The sequence below is a fragment of the Myxocyprinus asiaticus genome, chromosome 49, assembly GCF_019703515.2.
Source record: "Myxocyprinus asiaticus isolate MX2 ecotype Aquarium Trade chromosome 49, UBuf_Myxa_2, whole genome shotgun sequence".
NCBI classification, from domain to species: domain Eukaryota; kingdom Metazoa; phylum Chordata; class Actinopteri; order Cypriniformes; family Catostomidae; genus Myxocyprinus; species Myxocyprinus asiaticus.
Genome location: NC_059392.1, coordinates 23,986,109 through 24,010,625, shown reverse-complemented (window position 1 = coordinate 24,010,625; position 24,517 = coordinate 23,986,109). Strand labels below are relative to the sequence as shown.

The following is a 24,517-nucleotide window of genomic DNA, read 5'->3' as shown; positions in this document are numbered from 1 at the left end:
TGCGTTCTATCCATTGAGCTCCATTTAACTGTTTTTTTTTTCAGAAGACCATCAAAACTGACATCTGCTTCCTGTTCCGATTTAAATCAAGGAGTTTATATCCAGTGTTGGGTGTAATCTGATTACAGAGTAATTTGTTTCTGTAGTCTAATGATTTTTGAAGGTCAAAAGTAGTATAATGCATTGCATTTTACATTTTTGTAATTACTAGAATACATTTACTGACTTTCAATATTCTTTCAAAGTTAATTGCTTTTTTTAAAAAGTTTTCAGTAAAAAAGTGTTTTAGAAAGTAACTTAAAAGTAAAGTAACTAGTAATTTGATTTCTTTGCAACAAAGTAATCTAATTACAATTTTGTAGAAGTAATTAATGATTTATAGTGGATTACCTTTTTGAGTAATTTACCAAACACTGTTTATACTGTAACTGGTTTTCTCCAAGATCCCGCCTCTGAGTTGGGAGATGGCCAATCATAGTTTAGAATATTAATATGAAATTTAAAATCTACTACTGATTCACCTTCACCACCCTGTACATTTGGCGAGCAATGCCAGAGTGTAATTCAGCTCTGTAAAATAAAATAATAATACTCCCAGGTTATAAAATGAACACTCGCCAAACTAAAGTTACTAACTTTAAAACGGTGTTATATTTTAGCATCTTCTAGTCACCCTTTGTCTAGAATTTGCAGACATGTACTCTTGACATTTTCTCAACCAACTTCTTGAGGTATCACCCTGGGATGCTTTTTAAACAGTATTGAAGGAGTTCCCATCTATGTTAGGCACTTATTGGCTGCTTTTCTTTATTATTTGGTCCAAGTCAACAATTTCAAAAAACTGTTTTTTTTTTTTTTTTAATTAAATTAATAACAGCCAATTACAAATAAGTTTTATAATGAAATAAATTAATATGTTGGCACAATTATATTTTTGTCTACAAAACTAATTTCAAACATTTAAGCATACGCCTTCAGATCAAAAGATTTTTAAGATCATGAGAAACATTTCAGTCAAGTGTTTCAAAACTTTTGACCGATAGTGTATGTATATATATATATATATATATATATATATATATATATGTATAGAAAATGCAACATTGCATGGTTAAAATTTAATTGCATGAATGTTAATGTGACCCAAGCTTATCTAAGGGACATGAGCAATTCAAATCAATCCATCTACTAAAGAAAACATTTGTTGCGACTCTAGTGTCTTCTAACAACTACAGACATTTATCCAAACATCGGAATAATCGCAAAAACAATTTGCGAATAAAGCAGTGTTTTTTCCAACATGTTTAAGAGAACAAAATCATCATGTCAGAGGAAATTGGCACAAAAGAAATCGAAATGGAAGTTCTAGCCAATGGAGAAGTCACTGTGGCTCTTTCATTAAATGTAATAAATTAATTGCAGTTTAGAGTGTGTAGACAAAACGCTTTGACAAACTTCATGTTTGCTATGAATCAACAATATAATCAGTGATTATATCTAAGAATGAATGCGTGTCAGACAGTTCTGGGAGGTAATAGTAGCCAGACATTTTAATGAAAAGGCTATGATGAAAAGGGTGGTCCCCATCTAGCGTGTTGCCATCTGTCAGGGTGCATCTTGAGTGTCTTACCTCTAAAATGAGACTTACGTATCTGCAGAACGAAAAATGGGCTTTTCCCAATCAGTGGGTGTTTTCAAACCAGGATGGGTGTTTTTCAAACACTTTAAATGATTTGCCTATTACATTGAGATTCCCTACTTTCATTGGCTAGTTTAGAAATGCCCATCCTGGTTTGGAAACGCCCACTGATTACTACATTGAGATTCCCTACTTTCTTCGGATAGTTTAGAAACACCCATTCCGGTATGAAAACGCATACAGATTGGGGAACACCCATTATTGTTATGCAGAGACCCATACTTCATTTAAATACACAACAATAGGAGTCCTGTATGGAATGTCTTCATTTTGGCCAAAATATAGGGTGTCCCACTCAATACAGGTCTGTTAGCAACCCTAATATGACCTCCGCTGTGTCACAAATTTGAAAAGAAACAGCTAAAAAATTGCAGTCATGAGGACAAAAAATATATCACAATAAATAAAAAAATGGAATAGTAAATAGTGGGCTATGACATTCCTCATATTTTTTTTTATTTATTATATTTCTGCCTGCCAGGCCTTGGCTACATTTAGCAGAAAAAAAAGTTGTTTCAGAGGCAGAGAAAGTTATTACATTTTGATGACACATTATAAAAACTATTTCTTTTTTTCTCCTTTAGAATAAAGTGCACTGATGAATCATGCACAATAAGACCAGGGAAATTTATTAAGAAAATAAATATAGTCCATTTGAATTCTTTAAGCAAACAAAGAGCAACTGTTCTTCCCACATAATAAGGGAATAGTTACTGTCAGGAATGATTGTAATATACAGAAACTGCTTGCTCTTGCTCTTGTTCACTTCCACTCTGTATTTGCTTGCAGCCGTATTACTATTCTTATTCGGCTCTGTGTTGACTCTTTCTGCTAAATGAGCATTAGGCTGCTGGGAGTGACAGCAGGGAAGCCCACTCATGTTTGTTTGGTCCTTTAACTAAGGACCTGGGCCATTAGTAACAGGTCTGCAGTCATGTACATAGGCACCTGCACAGCACACCTGTGGAAGATAAAGAAACTGGTGAAACAGTCAAATTAACTGACATGTCATTACATAAATTAAACAAATATATTGTGAAAAAAATGATGTTCACATTATAATGGAAAATAGCTTATCATATTGTCATAAACAGTTATGAAAGACCACCTTTCTACTTTAAGTTAATGACTTCCCAACACTGGTTGGCCATTTATTTTAGGTTAACTACTTTAAATGAATATTCAAATGATATGTTTGGAGTGAATCAGTTGTGAATACAGTGAGATGACAAAAATGTGTTGTTTTGATTATAATTAGCAAGCTAACTAGCCGAACATCTAACTAGAGGAACAGCTAGTAACTTAAGTTTGCAGACAACCTTATACTCCTAGATTATAAGGTTTTTGCAAAGTTTCAAGGATGAAATAAAGAATGAAAGTAAAATACTGCAAGAGTCGACAAAAATGTGTTGTTTTGATTATAGTTAGCAAACCTTACAAAAAATCTTTACTTGCCACTTGTTTTCTTCACATGCAAATGAGCTTGTGATTCACCGCAGATGTTTGCCAGAAGTTTGCAGCTCTTCACCGGTAGTGGTGAACCTCCGGCAAACCTTTGGCAACAATGGACAATTTGCAAAAAATTCTTGATTTTTGTAAGGGAAGCTAAATAGCCGAACAGCTAGCTAGAGGAACAGCTAGTAACTTTCGTCTGCAGACAACCATATGCTTGCAGATTATAAGGTGTTTCACAAGGTTACATGGCTGATTGGTTTAGGATTGGTACATGATTATGCATTGTAAAGATAACAAACAATCATAAAAAAAAAATTACTTATAAGCTAGAGCATTAATTTTTACGTTTGAATTGAGTACAAATGTAGAATTTACTTAATTTTTTTAAGTTCACGCTTTAACTTTTTTCAAATTATTTGGCTATATTTACTAAACCACAAAATATTTTTTAAGTGTATTACAGTAATGAGAATCTAATGAGAAGCACCACTAAATATAATGAATAAAAAAATGTCTAACTGCATTATGGTATGGATAATGTACTAAAAGTTATTGTAATGAAAATAATGTCACAATGCAACAAATCTTGAAAGACCTTAAAATAGCCTTCATTTTCTGAAGCAAAATATATTTCTATTTTTTTTTACAGTTGCTTTTGGAGTGATGTGTAACATGTTTTTTTTTTTTTTTTTTTTTTTGTGATATTTACCAATTAATGTATTAAGTGTTGACTATAATATATTCATTGACTTCACTGATATTGACAAGAGGTTTTCATGTAAATACAGCTTTGCTTTTAATTAATCAAAGGATGAGTTCCTGATTCTTCAAACGTTTATATTTGATTAACATGACGTATCAAAATGAAAGAGATCTCCTCAAACTATAGAAGGGCATCATGTATGTACAACTGAAAGAAGCGATAAGCAAGCGGCCACCCATCTCATGAATAATAACATATGCTGATTTGTCATCCGCTCATATGGAATCCTCCCCTACCAGATGGGGGTTGTTTGAGAGCATTTGGTGTCCTCAATTACTAAGTGATCTGATCTTTTGAAAGGGAACAGTCAAGACAATTAGGCAACAACTGCATGTGGCAAGAACTTCCTCCATCTGGATTCTTCAGTTGAAACCACAAATAAAATCTCTTTAATATTTCAACTGTTTCTCCTGGGCAGTAATGAGATTAAATGTAAAAGGGAATGGAGACATCTGCTACAGTCTCTTGCTTGTACAGTTTTCTCTCAGTAATCTCTTGCGGGTCTCCTCTAGAGTTCCAGAAGCATTCTCAACAGAATATCTCAAACTGTGCTCAAATGCCAAGATACCAACATCTGCAGTCAAAAGTCAGAGATCTCAGTGTGACCTCAAACATTTCTCATTAAATTCTTCCAAGACCATATTATCTCAGCTAAGGTATTCACCTTCATTTTATAGACTTCTAATTTTACTGTATGCCAACAATTGTCTCCAATATTTCCTTTGCTGAAAAGACAAGCATAAATTTCCATGATGGTCCAAGCTGGTTTATGCTGTTTAGTGCTAGTTTTGTGCTGGTATAGCTGGTGGACCAGCATATCCATGTAGTTCACAAGCAAAAGTGCTGGTAAACCACTATGGTCTTTCTAGATGGTGGTTGACCAAAAGAGTCCATAGAGACTCTAACATACTACCTTCCCATGCTGGTGACCAGCATCCAATAATATGTCCTGGTGACCAGCAATGCTGGTCTTTTAAACATTGTCTGTTTCTATTTCTCCTGAGGACAACTTGGGGAAATATCTGAAACAAAGTTGATACATACTGTAACAAAAAATATTTTCATTAAGTCCTGAGCCCTGAAAGACCATCCTTTGCGCTAAAAAGTCCTTTAAGAACCCTTATGTTAAGAACAGTTATTCAATCAACTGTCCTTACTTCAACAACACTCTTGACATTGATCGGCAAGTATGAACAATCTAAAATAAACAACTTCTCTACTCCAGAGGAACACAGGCATTGGCAGGTCTAGTTGAGAAACTCTGTTGATGTCCTGGTTCTTGGTCAAGTCGCTGAAGTAAATTCTGCCTCAGGCAAAATAAGCAACAAGTAAAGACTATGACATCTTGAATGGCCACTGGAATTGTCTTCTGCTTGGGCAAATTCCCAGAGAAACCAGGTTGAAAGGACACTCTCTTGCATTCTTTGCTGAATTATTAGCCGATGATTGCAGAACCAGAGATGTAATGCTCTTCTCTTTTGCTTCGCAGGGTATCTTCCCAGCCGGCTATGTTCACTTGAAGAAGGCGGTCGTCACCAACAGGGGGTAAGTGTCTTCATACTGATTTATGTCAAGCTGTTCACTCACAACAAACTGGTAAAACGAGAAAAGGAAGACAAAAATTAGAGGGATGGATGCCATTATAAGAAAATACGTTTTATTTTACTTTCACTGTCATTTTGGATGTTATCTACAGTCACTGTTGTTTCTTACTTGATCAAAGATTTGATATGGGTTTAGCTTAGTGTAGACTTACTACAACTCCTGGTGGTTCAAACAATACACCAGTATGTTTGAACAGTATGTAAAGGCAGTATGTAAAGGCAGTAATCTAGTAATCTAACTAGATTATGATACTTAATCTATCCATCCATACATCCATCTGTGCATTCATTCATTCTGTCCATTCATCCACCCATCCATCCATCCATCATCCATCCATCCGTGCATTCATTCTTTCTTTCTTTCTTTCTTTCTTTCATTCTTTCTTTCTTTCTTTCCATCCGTCCGTCTGTCCATCCGTCCATTCATCCATCCATCTGTGCATTCATTCATTCATTCATTCATTCATTCTGTCCATCCATTCATTCATTCTGTCCATCCATCCATCCTGTCCCTACATCCATCTGTCTATCCATTCATCTATTCATCCATCCATCCATGCATTTATTCTGTCCATCTGTCCATTTGTCCGTTTGTTCCTCCATCCATCCATCTGTCCGTCCATCCATCCATCCATCCATCCATTCATTATGTCTATCCATTCATCCATCCATCCATCCATCCATGCATTTATTCTGTCCATCCATCCATCCATTCATCCATCACATTCAAAGAATTACATTTATATCTTAGAAAATAATCTTGAATCTTGTGTGGAATTTATGCATATTACTTGGCTAATTCTTCAGTCTATTCATCAAGATTTTGATTCAGTTCTCCATAAAATTCGTAATAATTTGATAAACATTTTGGCAGTTTAAAAAGACCCTGTGGTACAGTAAAGGGTATATTTATGTCGTTCCAAACCCTTATGACATTCTTTCTTATGAGGAACACAAAAAGAGGTGTTTTAATTAATATCCCGGTCCATCTTTTCAATACAAATTCAGTGAATTATGCCTCACTTTAAAGCTTTAAAAAGTACCCAAAAATATCAAAAAAGTAGTCTATGCAACCCATGCATCTTTTTCTTTTCTTTTTTTTTTTTTTTTTAACCCCATTATCAAATACAGTAAAAATTTTTGTTGTTGTTGTTGTTGTTTTAAGAATGTTGCAATATTTCTAAAACAAAGCAAAAATACATCACAATGGCTCAAGTCATGTCACTGTGAACAAGCTTTTCTCTTAATGCTTATGAATGTGCTGGGGACATCAAAAAAATTCAGATTGTTTTTCAACAAAACCTGTTGTATGCTTCCAGAAGATGCATGAGTCACATGGATTACTTTTATGATACTTTTATGTTCTTTTTGAAGATTGAAAGTGAATCAATGTCCAATGCCATTTTATTGAAAAGATGGGCTGTGATATTCATTAAAACATCTCCTTTTGTGCTCTGCAGAAGGAAGAATGGGAGTAAATTATGACAAAATTTTCAGTTTTGGATGAACTATTCCTTTTATGAGTAGGGTCTAAATTCCCCTGCAGTGCCCCCTGGAGTGAGTTATTTTTGCACGTGATACTGTACAGCCGGTAGAGGGGGCGAGTATTTTTTAATTTTATTTTTATTTTATAAAAGATTTCTTGTCATTAAAAAATAAAAATACTGTACATAATATAGTAAACATTTGAACAAATGGGTTATGTTTGCTGTACTGTATTTTTTTCTCTTGTTTATATATATAGCTATAAAAAACAAATGAACAAATAATATCAGCAGTCCGGTTTGTCTAAATGCACTGTTTGACAGTCAGACATTGTGTGTGTGTGTGTGTGTGTGTGTTTGGGTGGGTTTGGGTGGTTTACGAGGAAATGTTAGGTTACAAACTGGGTATTATGCTATAAATGTTGTTTATGAGGACATTTCTATTGTCCCCATAATTCAAATCACTTAAAAAACATACTAAACTATATTTTTTTGAAAATGTAAAAATGCATAAAGTTTTTTGTGAGGGTTAGGTTTAGGGGTAGGGTTAGGGGTTAGAATCTATAGTTCATACAGTATAAAAATCATTATGTCTATTGAGTGTCCTCATAAGGATAGCTGCACCAACATGTTTGTGTGTGTGTGTGTGTGTGTGTGTGTGTGTGTGTGTGTGTGTGTGACAAGTGCTAATGTAAACAGACGTGACTGCGTGCATCCGATAATCGTGCTCAGCATGTGTTCACTGTGAGTATACGAGTTTTAAACTGTTATCATGGTACTTTTATGATAGTTTGGCTCTCTGTTTCAGAAAACAATGTATTATACGCCTGAAAAGACTGTTTGAGTTGCTGTTTGTGTGAATGAAAACCGCATTTGCACCTAAGTAGGTGTGGCTGCGTGCATGGGAATATCATGTTTAGATATGATGGCTGTGCATATACAAGCTGTGAACTGTTATTGTGGTACTTTGGTGACAATTTGGCTGTTTGTTTGACTAATGACAGCCGCTACTAATGCTAACAACGGCAGCATGCATCGGAGGAAGATCGCGTTTGATGTATTTACTGTGCGTGTAATAGCTGTAAACTTTTAATCATGGTGCTTTGGTGATGAGTTGAATGTATGTATATAAAATTAACTTATTTTGTGGTTTAAAAGATTGGATGAGTAACTGTTTGTGCAAATATAAATTACAGGCGCTTGACCAGCGCAGCCTGTGTCGGCTTTAAAGCCGATTTGAATCTGGCAGCTTGTAACGTAACTGGCTGTTGCAGAAACACATATGTGTAATGCTACTCTGTGGGGCCCAGTTATTAACCCACCATCATCTGTCAATGTTTTTATTTTTTATTATGAATAAAATAACAGCGTTGTTCAGAGTTCAATGGAATGAGCTTTCAGATTGATTCACAGGTATGAATCTGATTCACCAATTAAGTGACACATGTAATGGTACTATATAAAAGACATGACATCCTTTTCTATGAGTGCATGCATGTGTGACAGAGTGGGGAAACAGTGAGCAAGAGAGAGAGGAAAAAAAAAACCTCCAGGCTGACTTCCTCTGGGAACTCACTTCCAAGAACATTTGAGAGAAATGAACATCAGGGAGCCCACAGCTTCTTCTGTTTGTTTAAGCTTTTGATGTTTTCCAACTTTTTCACAGGTGTTTGCGCATGAAGCTCTGTGTACAACTTCACAGTCTTTCCACAACACACACAAACTTTTGCATAAACACTTATTTATTGTGTGCATGCATTATAGTAGAGAACATCCCAGGAGTATTGTTCAAGAATTTAAAGGTACACTTGAAGCTTTCAAAAAATAGTGTGACAAATATACTTAGAAAAATATCTTAAAGCCGATACAAGTTTTCAATTACTGAGTTTAAAGTGATTTTGGTATTTTTACTGGGACATAAATTAAAAAATGTCATGTTGTGTAACTGTCCGGAGATGTACGTAAATAAATAAATATCTTATCTATTTATATTATCTTCTAAGTATATTCATTAGACTTCTATGTGCAGTTGACCTATGTTACGATTAGCTACCATTTTTGCAGATGCGTAAGAATGCCCCGCTGGATAGGTGTCAATCAAGGGGTCACGGTTTGGTTATTTAGTATTATCAAATTAGCCCCTGCTGGTATATGTCGTAACTACAAAAATCTGCAGCCAAAAGCTTCTTCCGTTGACACCCATTGACGGAATAATTTCCTTTTGCATGTGATATTTATATCACAAATATTTCATTAATGATTTTTCAGTAAATGATTTGCCAGTCATCAATTTTGAAAATTGTGAAATGGACTTGTTACTATCCCATTGAGATGAAGGGGAATACAAACAGATTAGTATATTACTGCTTTCTCCAGGTTATAAAGACCTACTTGGTATTGATATGTAAACAGGGGCAGTCATATGTTAACTTGCTCATGGTTGTAATAGCTATGGCTATTTCTAAACAACATGTTTTTGTCACTCATTATTAATAAATAAGCTAGGTGAACCGGTGAGGGAGCTTTGCATTGTCAATGTCCATAACATGTCAAGAAACTTTTTGTGATTTTAACATGTAAACGAAGCATTCTGGTGCACTCTGACAAGAAAATAAAGGGAAAAGACAACATATACTTCAAGTAAAAAAACACATTTATTGACATCACTTCACTTGAACTTTTTGGCACACCAGCCACAACTTGCTGGTCCAATTTTTTTTTATTTATTTCTTCAGTCTTTTGGCTTGCACAAGTCTTTCAAGTGCCCGTTTTTGCTGCTTAGCAATGTGCCTCTTTCTTGCAACATTTTCTTCCTCTTCGGCTTCAAGCCTTTTCTCCGCAGCACTTGTAGATGGCTGGCAGTCAAACTCCATCCTCCTCTCTCGGACTCTGAGCAAATTCTTTTGTCGCTGGGCCTTGTCTCTTGTTCCTACCGAATTGATGTTGCTGCACAGCCTCCTGTCTACTGCCCCAAACTTAACATCATCCCTACTGAACATCTCTATGGCACTCTGCTTCCTGGACTGCAAAGTGTATTTCACAGTCTGGATGGCACTAAATGTAGTAATGTTCATGCTGGTGCTTCTGGGGTCTATGATGTCGTACATCAGATTGAAAGACAATTACAACAAGGGACCATGGAAGATGGACATGGCAGCTTTTACAGCTTGGCACAGGCCTGGATATTTTCCTGTTTCAAAGACAGAGACCCACCATGTCACAACATGATCTCCCTCTTTGAAAGTGGGCAGGGACTGGTCCACACTATACTGAAGAATCTCCTGGTGAGGGTCAGCATCAGGTGGCAGCATGTGTCTCATCATTCGTGTGAGCTTCTTCAGTTCAAACCCAGTCTGAGAGTGCCCTCTCACAACTGGATCCATGGCAGACAAACACTGCAGGGTCTTTCTCTGCAAAGGCAGCTTTTTCTGCAGGTATTTGGCACATGTAGTGTATGCCCTGGAGACTTGTTGAAGGAATGGCTTCAGCAGCTGAAACAGAGATCAACAACAATAAGTACACATACACTACTGTACATATAATCATACAAACCCAGCAGAGGCTCCAGATTAATCCTTCTATTTACTCACAGGGGGTTGTGGATGTGCCACTCTGAATCGATCAGCATCCCATCCCACATACATCTCTTTCACAGGTAGCAGTTTGCCATCAAAGTCCAGAGTAGCCAGAGCTTTGGGTATTGGGTTCAGGTGTTCAGACTGAACAAAGCAGGCAAGGAAGATTGTAAAAATTTTGCAGCCGTTTGTCATGCAGTTTATGGACAAGTGTCTGACTGCCCTGTGAGCACACAAGGAATACATAATAATTACAACTCAGGACTTCAGAAAGGTAAGTAATAGGATTCACTTAGCATCATCTCAAATTGAAAAAGCATAAAAGAACATGTCTGAGGACCTATAGACACCCTGTGCTCAAAGAAAGTGTTCTCGGTAATTATTAGACATGAGAGTGCTATAATTTATTTTCTGGAGCCAGCCACCACAGAATTGTTACATTTTTATTATTATAATCCAATTGTCATAATTTGCGATTTTAAAACATATCGTCATGGTTACTGGTGTAACCTCCGTTCCCTGATGGAGGGAACGAGACGTTGATGTCGATGTAGTGACACTAGGGGTCACTCTTGGGAGCCCGAGACACCTCTGGTCTTTGATAAAAGGCCAATGAAAATTGGCGAGTGGTATTTGCATGCCACTCCCCCGAACATACGGGTATAAAAGGAGCTGGTATGCAACCACTCATTCAGGTTTTACGCTGAGGAGCCGATATAAGGTCCGGCCATTTCAGCGGGTAGTTCAGCGTTGTGGCAGGAGGGACCAACGTCTCGTTCCCTCCATCAGGGAACGGAGGTTACACCAGTAACCATGACGTTCCCTATCTGTCACTCACTCAACGTTGGTGTCGATGTAGTGACACTAGGGGTCCCTATACAAAATGCCACAAGGCTGAACTGTGTTACGTGAACTGGCGGTGTGTGGTGGGCAGACTTGCTTTGTGCCTCATAGCCAGCGCACCATGTCGACACGTAACCTCCCCCAACACAGTTATGAGTGTCGAACGGCCCTTTTTGGGGACAAGTCGACTACCCAGAGATAGAGACAGGCTTAACCCAGTCGTGGCCTCTTTCCCCTTCTCTTTTTCCACTCCCTAAAAAAGAAGGGGGATTATCTGACTGGGCCGCCAGGTCTAGTCAGGGGGTGTCCCTCCCAAGGGGAGGACACCGCGGAGACCACACCTCGCCCCAAGAGAGGGGGGGATATATAAGTGGAAGAATACATCACATGGTCTTTCCAACCATGTGGAGAGCCTTCAAGGTAGATCCTGCCCAATGGGGGAGGAGTTACTACAACATAGAGACTGAGGGGCTCTGCCCAAGGAAGACGCAGTTTGCCAGTAGGGAAATGAACTAGCGTAAGATATAGATCGCATGGGGTTAGCCTTACAGGGAACCGCCACATGCGGAGCACCTACCCCAGAACCAGGCTCTTAGTTAGCGCGTGTACTGGGCCGGCAGCGAGTCTCTCCGAAAACTCGACTGCCACAGGGCTCAGAGGAAGTCAACCAGGGAACAACTTTTGTGAACACTACTGGGAATTAACAGCGCACGTCTTCAGCTCAAAAGGAGGTGGAAGGCACTATGTGCAAGTGATACACCTGGCTGGCTATTCCGGGCTTATCCGCTTGTGTTGCGTGCCACTACCTGGGACGAAACCGGTTCCACCCGGAGGTTGTAGAACCTTGCAAAGGTGTTGGGTGTTGCCCAGCCCGCTGCTCTGCAAATGTCTGTTAGAGAGGCACCTCTGGCCAGGGCCCAAGAAGCCGCTACACCACGGGTAGAATGGGCTCGTAGCCCTACCGGGGGCGGCATGTTTTGGGCGAGACATGCCATAGTTATGGCGTCAATGAGCCAGTGGGTGATCCTCTGCTTGGAGACAGCGCTTCCTTTCCGCTGTGCACCAAAGCAGACAAAGAGCTGCTCAGAGATTCTAAAGCTCTGCGTGCGATCCAAATAGATGCGTAAAGCGCACACCGGACACAGCAACGCCAGGGCTGGGTCTGCCTCCTCCTGGGGCAGCACTTGCAGGTTCACCACTTGGTCCCTAAAAGGAGTGGTGGGAACCTTGGGCACATAGCCCGGTCGGGGGTCTCAGGATCACGTGAGAATAGCCCAGACCGAACTCCAGGCACGTTTCGCTGACAGAGAATGCTTGCAGGTCACCTACCCTCTTAATGGAAGTGAGCGCAGTCAGGAGGGCAATCTTCAAGGAGAGTGCCTTAAGGCCGGCTGACTACAAAGCTCAAAGGGGGCTCTCTGTAGACCCTGAAAAACTACAGAGTTCCGATGAGGGAACAAGGCGCGGCCTGGAGGGATTCAGCCTCCTGGCGCCTCTTAGGAACCTGATGATCAGATCATGCTTCCCTAAGGACTTACCATCGACTGCGTCATGGTGTGCTGCTATGGCAGCAACATACACCTTCAAGGTGGAAGGGGACAGCCTCCCTTCCAACCTCTCTTGCAGGAAGGAAAGCACTGATCTGACTGCGCACCTCTGGGGGTCTTCCTGACGGGAAGAACACCACTTAGCGAACAGACACCACTTAAAAGGCATACAGGCGCCTCGTAGAGGGAGCCCTAGCCTGAGTGAACGTGTCTACCACCGCAGGTGGGAGACAGCTTAGGTCTTCCGCGTCCCGTCCAGGGGCCAGACATGGAGATTCCAGAGGTCTGGGCGCGGGTGCCGGATGGTGCCCCTTCCCTGAGAAATAAGGGCCTTCCTCAGGGGAATTTGCCCAGGGGGAGCTGTCACGAGGAGCGTGAGGTCCGAGCACCACGTCTGGGCAGGCCAGTAGGGTGCTTACCAGGACGACCTTCTCCTCATCCTCCCTGACCTTGCACAGGGTCTGTGCGAGCAGGCTCACTGGGGGAAAACGCATATTTGCGAATGCCAGGGGACCAGCTGTGTGCCAGCGCGTCTATGCTGAGGAAGGCCTCGGTGAGGGCGTACCAGAGCGGGCAGTGGGAGGATTCTTGGGAGGTGAACAGGTGCACCTGTGCCTAACCGAATTGACTCCAAATCAGCTGGACCACCTGAAGGTGGAGTCTCCACTCTCCATTGAGGGTAACCTGTTGTTACGGTGCGTCCGCTGAAGTGTTGAGGTTGCCCGGGATGTGAGTGGCTTGCAGCGACTTGGTGCTGCTAACTCTGTTGGAGGAGATGGCGGGCGAGTTATGACATACAGCGGGAGCGCAGACCGCCTTGGCGGTTGACATATGCTACCGCTGCCGTGCTGTCTGTCCGAACTAGCACGTGCTTGCCTTGGATCAACGGCCGGAACCTCCACAGGGCGAGCAGAATTGCCAGTAACTCGAGGCAGTTGATGTGCCTGCCACAGCCGCGGACCCATCTAGAGGCTGGCGGCTGCGTGCCCATTGCCAACAGCGCCCCAGCCCATTTTGGAGGCGTCTGTCGTGACCACGACGCGCCTGGAGACCAGTTCTAGCGGAACACCTGCTCGTGGAAACGAGAGGTCGGTCTAAGGGCTGAAAAGACGGTGACAGACCGACGTAATGGCCCGCGGTGTGTCCCGTGGCACCATGCCCGTCTCGGGACTCGAGTCTGGAGCCAGTGCTGAAGCGGCCTCATATGCATCAACCCGAGCGGGGTGGCCACCGCCGAGGATGCCATATGCCCCAGGAGCCTCTGAAAAAGTTTCAGTGGAACCGCTGTTTTCTGTTTGAACGCCTTCAAACAGGCCAGCACCGACTGGGCGCGCTCGTTCGTAAGGTGCGCCGTCAAGGAGACTGAGTCCAACTCCAAACCGAGAAAAGAGATGCTCTGAACCGGGAGGAGCTTGCTCTTTTCCCAGCTGACCTGAAGCCCTAGTCGGCTGAGGTGTGAGAGCACCAGGTCCCTGTGTGCGCATAACCCATCTCGAGAGTGAGCTAAGATTAGCCAGTCGTCGAGATAGTTGAGAATGCGAATGCCCACCTCCCTTAATGGGGCAAGGGCAGCCTCTGCGATCTTCGTAAAGACGTGAGGAGACAGAGACAGGCCGAAAGGGAGGACTTTGTACTGATACGCCTGACCCTCGAACGCGAACCGCAGGAAGGGTCTGTGTCGAGGAAGGATCGAGACGTGAAAGTACGCATCCTTCGGGTCTACCGCCGTGAACAAATCTTGATGCCGGATGCTCGCTAGAATGCGTCTTTGCGTCAGCATCTTGAACAGGAGTCTGTGTAAGGCCCGGTTCAGTACTCGCAGGTCCAAGATTGGCCGCAACCCACCGCCTCTTTTCGGTACAATGAAGTAGGGGCTGTAAAACCCCTTCTTCATCTCGGCTGGAGGGACAGGTTCTATCGCGTCCTTCTGTAGGAGGGTAGCGATCTCCACGCAAGGTAGCAGCGTTTCTGACTTTCACCAAGGTGAAGTGGACACCGCTGGACCTGGGCGGATGCCCGGCGAAGTGAATCGCGCAGCCGAGTCGGACGGTCCGGACCAGCCCTCGTGACGGACTGGAAAGCGCAAGCCATGCGTCCAAGTTCCGCGCAAGGGGGACCAAAGGGACAATGTCATCGGATGTACCGGCGGGTGGGGCCTCGCAGCGGGGTGGAGCTCGAGGTGCCACACCACATCGTGGCCGTGCTGAGTCCGAGGACATCGAAGCACTTACCTGGCTCCTTGTGACCACCCCCGGAACAGCCTGGGACGGGGGAGGGAGAGGCCTGTCCTCATGACCCATGGAGACTGTCACATCGGGGGCAGATTTGTGCCACAGCTGGGCGCTCAGGGCGGGAGACCGCCGCTGGAGCGCCAACCTGCCAAATGGAGTGGTGGACGGTGGTCGTGATGCCAGCCGTACACACCGGATATGTGACCCAGGGAACAAGGTAACCACTCTTGCGGAGCTCTTGAGTACTGCAGCCACTTAGGCATGCAGCGCAATTAAATGCAAAAGGTAACAAAAAGATGAAGATCTGCTTACCAGCTCCAGAGCAGCAGGTTCCGTTGTCCCTAGGTCGCCCGTCTCAGGGGCGCTTCGAAGACCTCCGTGGGTTCTTCGGTGCCGGCTGTGAGACGAGTGGCGTCGGCTTCCTGCGGTGGGCTCCACGCCGGGGCCGGGCCGGAGGGGCGGGCTGCGGCGGAGCCGGTGCAGTCACCGCAGGGGTACGCCCTCGGCAATGAGTAGATGGGGTGCGGGATCTTGAGCCACGCCGGGGCAGGATAAGCCGGCTAGCATCCATCTACTGCTCTACCATCGAGAACTGCTGGGCAAAGTCCTCGACGGTGTCACCGAATAGGCCCGCCTGGGAAATGGGGGCAGCAAGGAATCGTGTCCTGTCGGCCTCACCCATCTCGACCAGGTTGAGCCAAAGGTAGCGCTCCTGGACCACTAGTGTGGCCATCGTCCGCCCGAGAGACCGCGCCGTGACCTCCGTCGCTCGGAGAGCGAGGTCGGTCACCGAACGCAGTTCCTGCATCAATCCCGGGGCGGAACTACCCTCGTGCAGTTCCTTTAGCGCCTTAGCGGACTTGCAGGAGAGCCATGGCATGCAGGGCGGAGGCGGCTTGTCCAGCAGCGCCGTAGGCTTTTACCGTCAGAGACGACGTAAACCTACAGGCCTTGGATGGGGGCTTTGGGCACCCACGCCAGGTGGCGGTGCTCTGCGGGCATAGGTGCACCGCGAGCGCCTTTATCCACCGGGGGATTGCCGAATAACCCTTGGCCGCCCCACCATCGAGGGTAGTGAGAGCGGGGAAGCTGAAAAGATCAGGACCGGACAGTAAAAGGTGCCTCCCGCGACCTTGTCAGCTATTCATGCACTTCCGGGAAGAAAGGAACGGGGCGGGGCGTGGCTTTGAGCGGCGCCGCGAGCCCAGGAACCAATCACAGAGCCGCTAGGGTTCAGGGAAGAGCGGTGAAATCCACTCTAACCGACGCTCGCGGCTGTCCGGGAAAGCATGTCGTCATGTCCGCGTCAGCCTGTGACTGGGCGATCGACCCCGAAGGGAGGAGCCCAGCTGAGGCTTCCGACTGGACGAGCCCGCTCTCCGATGCTGCGCTCGAGAGCTCATCACTTTCGCGGGCTCCGAATAAGAGGTCGAACTCGCCGTGAGACGAGCCGGCGGACTCACCCGGAAGCCCGATCGAGGCAGACGAGCGTGCTGGGGAATGGGAGGTCTGCGGGGGGATACCCGGCGGAGGCGGTCCCATTGGGGTCCCCAAATCGCCCCCAGTGCTAGCCGCGCTGGCCTCAAACCCGTGGGTAAAAGGACCGAGGCGGGAGCCTCTGGGGTGGCTTGCTTTCTTACGAAGGCGAGCCGCGACCGCAACGTTGCCATGGACATATTCTCGCAATGAGAACGTGACCATCCACGAACGCTGTCTCCGCGTGAGCAGTGCCCAGACACGAAAGACAGTGACCGTGACCGTTAGAAGGCGAGAGATAACGAGCACAACCAGGAATAACACACAATCGGAAAAGCATCTTTAAAAAGACGCGTCTTTATAAGACGTTCCGTGTGTGCGCTCTTTTAGAGAAATATATACCCTTTTAGAGGGGAAAAATGCTCTTTCAGAAAATATACTCTCTAGTTTTTCTGCCGAAGCGCCCAGGGGCGTTCTCTGCAGTGCACCAGTGCAGAGGAGGGAGAAGCCGCTGAAATGCGCCGTCAGATCCAGCAGGTGAATGAACAGTAGTATTCAGCTCAGCGAGCATGACCGTTCGGCTCCGAAGAGAAAATCTGAATGAGTGGTTGCATACCAGCTCCTTTTATACCCGTATGTTCTGGGGAGTGGCATGCAAATACCACTCGCCAATTTTCATTGGCCTTTTATCAAAGACCAGAGGTGTCTCGGGCTCCCAAGAGTGACCCCTAGTGTCACTACATCGACACCAACGTCGAGTGAGTGACAGATAGGGAACAGCTGGCTTCAGGGCTCCTTTGTCATCATCATAAAAGTTTGTTAAGGCTGACCCCAACTGCATCCGTCAACTTTAAATAATCCGCCAGAGCTGGTGTTTCCATTTTAAGCAAAGACTCCAGCGCGCTTGCTGATCGGAAAATACTAGAGACGTCCTCTGCCCCACATGACACCTGTGTAGCGGCAGCTGATTACATGATATATGACCAAAGTGAGGCTTATATGCAAATATTAAACACCCAAATTTTTGTTTCGTGACTTTTAAACATAAAACTGTAGAAAAATGCTTCACCGCCACATATCTAAATTGAATACATTAGCAAACAACACTGATCATGTTAACACATAACCATGGTCAAGACGATCACTCATTAAAACACAGTGGGTCTTGTTTCATTATGTGTTCGTTTTTTTCCCCTTGGAACTTTCGACAAAGACAGACATTAAAATCAGATAGAAATACGGATGCAGTGGGAGTTAAACTCAGCAAAAGTATTGCGATTCATTCTGAACTGATGTTGTAATACACTGAAGTTAGCTTGTGTGCTAACAAGTTTACCAACAGGTTGGGAAAAGTTTGATGGGGTAACGTTAGGAAAAATGTATCACGACACACTTAACTTACTAACCGACAAAGTAACTTGATTTGGCAAGTTAACGTTACTGTAGCAACTAGTTACCTAAGGTTAAGTTAGTTAAAAAGCATAACATCATTGGCAGCAAACTTACCTCAGAATTGTAGTACCGCTAAAAGTTGTCTTGATCCATGGAAAAGAAGATGATGCCGTTATCTTGATTCTGATTGGCCAAAAGAGTCGAGGCACCGCACCAAAGGTTTTATTTAGAAAAAGGTCGGGACAGCTTTAGATATGTCTATGGTCTCACTCCAGTCTAAGGGAAATTTGCCCATTTCCGATTCTTGTGAGGTTTATTGTGCTTGCAATTTCAATCATCCCCCCTAAAAAAAAAAAAAAAAAAAAAAAAAAAAAAAAAAAACTCTTCGGATCTACATGATTCACATAAATGACATATTTTGATTCAAAACTGCGAATTTTGCCAAAAAGCGACTAGTTTGCAGGTATTTATAATGCCTCATTGGAATGACACAGTGCAGTGGGCTCTTCAGAGGTAACTTTGGACACGTGATGACAAAGCAGAACAAAGAGATCAATCTATTTCCACAGAGCATCAGAGAAGGACACAAGAAGGACACGGGAGGGCTGATGAATGGACAGGAATAAAACTATTTAATGAGATGGTTTGCAGATGAAAGTGCTGTGTCCACTTTTATTTTAAATGCCCCATGAAATGGTTTGACGAATGCAACTTTGTTTCCTGTGTTCACATTTTCCCTGTTGAGAAAGGAAGATGAGGCGGGATATATCGAATAGCCTTGATTTGCTACTTGCTATTGCTAGTTAGTGACATTCTTATTCTAGAGAGCATTTTATTGGACAAAAATTTGAACAAATTGATGTCTTGACTATTTTTGTTAAATTGTTCCAGAAGTAAAAGATTGTAAACATGAATATAGGTAATTTTATCAACTGTTAGGAGTACACTAGCATGCTAGTTCCTCAAAGCTAACAGACATGGACTAAAAGCCTCAAAACTTAAATTCTGTTCTCATGGGGTCAGAATTTAATGGAGCTAGTGCTGATTTTAAGAAGTTTGGATGCTGTTTAAAGATGTTTTAAGATGGTTTTACTCAAGGGAAACAACTGATGGGTGACTGATTTAGTCTAATTAATGTCAAACTTGGAGTTGTGGCATAGTACTTAGCACTCATGCTAGCTCGAACCGTGACCTTTGATTTCTACTCAATTTTATGAGTTTTCAGAGTTTCAAATAAATGTTCTTCATCAGTAATAAAGTGATTTTACTAAAATAATTTAACCCTTCAAGCTCTGAATGTATTTTTTAAGATTACCTTTTTCAGTGGCATGCCAAAAATTAAAGGCTTATAATGCTACAAAAAAAAAATTGAGTTTTCAATTTTTGAACAATATAGATTATGATAAATTATAAGACTCTCAGCCTAAGGAACTGCAGAAAAAAAAAAAAAAAAACGAGCCCAAAATTAACTTTTTGTTTTATTATTATTTTTCTAATTTGACATTATATATCTCAGGGTGTAAATAAGGTAGCTCTGAAAAACTTGTTCCCAATCATGTCACCTGTAACTGAGTAAAATGTAATAAATGATTGTGTTGATACAACAAAGCAATCAAAAGTTAAAGCATTACAAATATGAATCTAAAAATGTCTCCAAGTGTCCAAAAGCCTCTCCAAACAAATAAAACATAATATTTATACATAAAAACTAATAACACATGCAAATACAGCAATGAGCACATTTACATGCACATTCTTATACTAATTCTGCTTAATAAGCCGACAACACATGTGATCATGTAAATGCAACAAACCACGTTCCTTTATCGGTGTAAAGGCCATAAATGGCTTATGAATAGCTGGATCGACCCGGGTAGATTTTTGCCCATTATGCCAATTTCGCGTGCCATGTAAACACCTTACCTCCTTGTCCAAGTTCCTTTATGTTTGTTCTGTGTGTGTTCCCCCTGGTCAATGTGTCTTATGTTGTTGAATGTTCCCTGTTTTGTGATGTATAATTGCAATAATAAAAAGAAAATGTAAAGGCTCATCCAGTGTGCGCATGTGTTGTGCACATGCCTCTTCAGGGTTTGACGTCAAAAGCAGAGAGTAATGCGATTATTTCAAATCTCATGTAAACATGGCTCCCTATCTGTCACTCACTCGACGTTGTGTCGATGTAGTGACACTAGGGGTCACTCTTGGGAGCCCGAAACACCTCTGGTCTTTGATAAAAGGCCAATGGAAATTGGCGAGTGGTATTCGCATGCCACTCCCCCGGACATACGGGTATAAAAGGAGCTGGTATGCAACCACTCATTCAGATTTTCTCTTCGGAGCGAACGGTCATTCTCATTGAGCTGAATACTACTGTTCATTCACCTCTGCTGGATCTGACCGTGCATTTCAGCGGCTTCTCTCTCCTCTGCACTGGTGCACTGCAGAGAACGCCCCTGGGCGCTTCGGCAGAAAAACAAGAGAGTATATTTTCTGTAAGAGCTTTTCCTCCTCTAAAAGAGTATACATTTCTCTAAAAGAGCGGCACACACAGAACGTCTTTTTAAAGACACGTCTTTTTAAAGATGCATTTCCGATTGTGTGTTATTCCTGGTTGCGGTCGTTATCTCTCAACTTCAGATGGTCATGATCGCTGTCTTTCCTGTCTGGGCGCCACCCACACAGAGGCAGCGTTTGTGGATGGTACATGTTCTCACTGCGAGAACATGACCATGGCAACATTGAGGTCGGGGCTTGACCCCAGCGGCTCCCCGCCTCAGTCCTTCTACCTACGGGTATGAGGCCAGCACGGCTAGCACTGGGGGTGATTTGAGGACCCCAATGGGATCGTCTCTGCCGGGTATCCCCCCGCAGACCTCCCATTCCCCAGCACGCTCTTCTGCCCCAATCGGGCTTCCGGATGAGTTCACCGGCTTGTCTCACGGCGAGTCTGGCTTCTTGTTCGGAGCCCGCGAAGATGATGAGCTCTCGAGCACAGCATCGGAGAGCGGGCTTGTCCAGTCGGACTGAGAATCCTCAGCTGGGCTTCCCCCTTTGGGGACAATTGCCCAGTCACAGGCCGATGGCAAAATGATGGACATGCTTTCCCGGGCAGCCGCGAGTGTCGGGTTAGAGTGGAACCCTCCGCTCTCCACTGAACCTTCGCGGCTTGATGATTGGTTCCTAGGCTCGTGGCGCCGCTCAAAGCAGCCACGCCCCGCTCCAGTGCCATTCTTATCGGAAGTGCATGAGGAGCTGACGAAGTCGTGGGAGGCACCTTTTACTGCCCGGCCCCGATTCCGCAGTTCCCCGCTCTCACTACCCTCAATGGCGGGGCAGCCAGGGGCTAGATAAGGTGCTCGCAGTGCACCTATGCCCGCAGAGTGCCACCACCTGGCGCGGATGCCCTAAGTTCCCGTCCAAGCCCTGTAGGCTCATGTTGTCCCTGACTGCTAAAGCCTACAGCGCTGCTGGACAAGCCGCCTCTGCCCTGCACGCCATGGCTCTCCTGCAGGTCCACCAAGCCAAGGTGTTGAAAGAACTGCACGAGGGTAGTTCTGCATCAGATTTGATGCAGGAATTGCGCTCGGCGACTGACCTTGCTCTCCGAGCGACAAAGGTCATGGCGCGGTCTCTCGGACGGACGATGGCCACACTAGTGGTCCAGGAGTGCCACCTTTGGCTCAACCTGGTCGAGATGGGCGAGGCCGTCAAGACACGGTTCCTTGCTGCCCCCATTTCCCAGGCGGGTCTATTCGGCGACACCATCGAGGACTTTGCCCAGCAGTTCTCGGCAGTGAAGCAGCAGACGGAGGCAATCCAGCACATCCTGCCCCGACATGGCTCAAGATCCCACACCCCGTCTGCTCAACACCAAGGGTGTCCCCCTGCAGTGACTGCACCGGCTCCCACCGCAGCCTGCCCCTTCGGCCTACCGGCACCTAAGAACCCACGGAGGTCCTCAAAGCGCCCCTGAGACGTGTGACCCAGGGACGAGGGAACCCACTCACGTGGAGCTGGTAAAAAGACCACTCCATCCCCAAGTGGAGGGCTGGGTGGAAAATCTTTTGTTGCCTTTTTGTTTGATTTTGCCGCATGCCCAAGTGGCTGTGGTACCCAACAGTTCAGCAAAAAAGCGGCTTCCTTCCTCCCTGAGTCACATACCCTGTGTGTATGGTCGTCACCACGACTACCGTCCACGGGTTTTTTCTTGCAGGATTGGCACTCCAGTGGTGGTCTTTCCGCCCCTGAGCGCCCAGCTGTGGCACACAGCCGCCCCCGATGTCTCCACGGGTTATGAGGACAGGCCTCTTCCTCCCCCATCCCAGGCTGTTCCGGGGGTGGTCACAAGGAGCCAGGTAAGTGCTTCGATGTCCCTAGACTCAGCACAGCCACGACGTGGTGTGGCACCTCGAGCTCTGCCCTGCCGTGAGGCCCCCCTGCCTGTATGTCCGTCGACGTTGTCCCCTTGGTCCCCCTTGCGTAGAACTTGTACGTGTGGCTCGCGCTTTTCAAGCCGTCACGATGGCTGATCCAGACCGTCCGAATCGGCTACGCGATTTTAGTTCGCCAGGTGCCCGCCCAGGTTCAGCAGTATTCACTTCACCTTGGTCAAGAGCGAAAACGCTGTGTAGGGCTTTACTGGTTGTTTAGATCAGTGTTACTATCAGAAATAATTAATAATTATTTCTGTAGTTATTAATTAATATTTCAATTAATTAATTGGATATAACTCATTAAAAACCTCATATGGGGCTCCAGTAAATGTAGTGTGCTACGTTTAGGAGAAAGTTTGGTTATTAGCAATAATTAATAATTATCAAAGATAATTATTAATTATTAAAATCAATAGAACATTGATGAGAATCAATGTTAGCTTTTTAAAATCCTTTAAATCAACAATTATCAAAGATAATCATTAATTGTTAACATCGATGAAACATTAATTAAAATTAACACTAGCTTATTGATCATTCAAATTCAATCATCAAAGATAATTATCAATTATCAAAAATCAATAGAATATTAATAAGGATTAACATTGATGGGGCACCACCCTGGAATTAGGGACTAATAACCAAATAGTAAAACAGTCTCAATATTAGATTGTTTTCTTAGGAAAATCGACATCTGAAGAATATCGATTTTCGGGGAAAAAAAACAATGAATGAAGGTTTGAATCCGAGCACTGACATCCTGTCAGCATGACACAGGCATATGCAAAACAAACCAAAACACTTCTCTTTGTAATATAGCAAAGTTTATTGATGCAGTAATATCAATTAATAATTAATGCAATGCAGTCAATAAACTTCCGACTTACAACTACAAACTAAACAGTGATATGATTAGATATGGAAATAAAATAATCCTATAACACATAAGGTGTGTGTGTGTGTGTGTGTGTGTGTGTGGGTGTGTGGTTAGTAGAGAGAGAGATGATTAAGTGACAGCCCTAAAGCCGATTTCGCGATAGTGGGAGAGAAAACAGCTGTGTTCATCACTCAGAGACACGGTGGACGGCTCGTAAAAGTCCCGCGTTATTTGACTCTTTAATGGATGAACTCAGTTGCTGTCTTACCCGCGATGGCGAAATTGCACAACAATCCAATTTGGTTGGACCACAATACAGCAAAACAAATTTGTAATAATTAATACCCTGAGTATTAATAATGAGCGGACATGGCGGTCCGTAAACTGTACAAGCAAAAAACCTTGAAACACAAGAATAACACACTATAATATTCTATCTCTGCCCAGACATAAACCTCTTACTTGAATCGCATGAGGACACAGGTAGAATGTGTTTTCCTCCGTCCTTTAACTCTGACCCGGTTCCTTGAGGCTCGGGTGATGACGGGAGGCCGTTTCCTCGCTCTTTCGGCGGGCGGTACGGCTGTTGATTCTCGGCGGGCTGGCGGAGAACTCAGAAATGTCGACTTGATTGAAGATGGAAGAGAAATCTTTAATCACTTCTGTAGGCAAACGGATGAAGATGCGAATTGCTCGGCGGTCTCCTTCGGATCCGTTAGAGTGTTCGGTTGAACACAGAGTAATCTCAACTCGTCCAGCGAGATGGAGATTGTATGGCCACAGTTTCAAGTCGGATGTTACTTCCTTGTGCCACGAGGTTGCACCTGAGAGCAGCAAAGAGCTACGTCTATATTCGGTGAACAAAGTCACTGGAAGCCAATCCCGGAAGCATTTCAGAGGTATTTCAACTCCTGATGATGTCATGTTTGAGGGACGTTCTGTTGTGTGCCTCATCCAATAGAAGTTGAGAGTTCGATCCTTTAGTGAGCAAGGCTTCATGGATTTGTAGTCTGTTTTGGACTCCCTTTGTTTGATTTTGGCGTGATTTTTATCAGTAAGATTTATGACTTGGAAGGTGGGGGCTTGAGTTAGGTTTTTACGACTGTATTAGGCCTGCCTTTGTCTTCTATCTGAATAC

The 24,517-nt window shown here is 44.0% G+C and overlaps 1 protein-coding gene across 8 annotated transcripts in view; it reads left to right on the top strand.

Moving 5' to 3' along the window:
• The window catches only part of LOC127438187 (dedicator of cytokinesis protein 3-like), a 278,795-nt gene that overhangs the window by 98,949 nt on the left and 155,329 nt on the right, over window positions 1-24,517 (top strand). For all 8 annotated transcript variants that reach the window (XR_007896670.1, XR_007896671.1, XM_051693558.1 and 5 more), the window contains exon 4: window positions 5,407-5,462. Coding sequence is in view for 6 of the 8 variants with exons in the window: in XM_051693558.1 (XP_051549518.1) it covers window positions 5,407-5,462 (56 nt within the window). In the remaining 2 variants the exon portion in view is untranslated. The remainder of the gene's footprint in view (window positions 1-5,406; window positions 5,463-24,517) is intronic.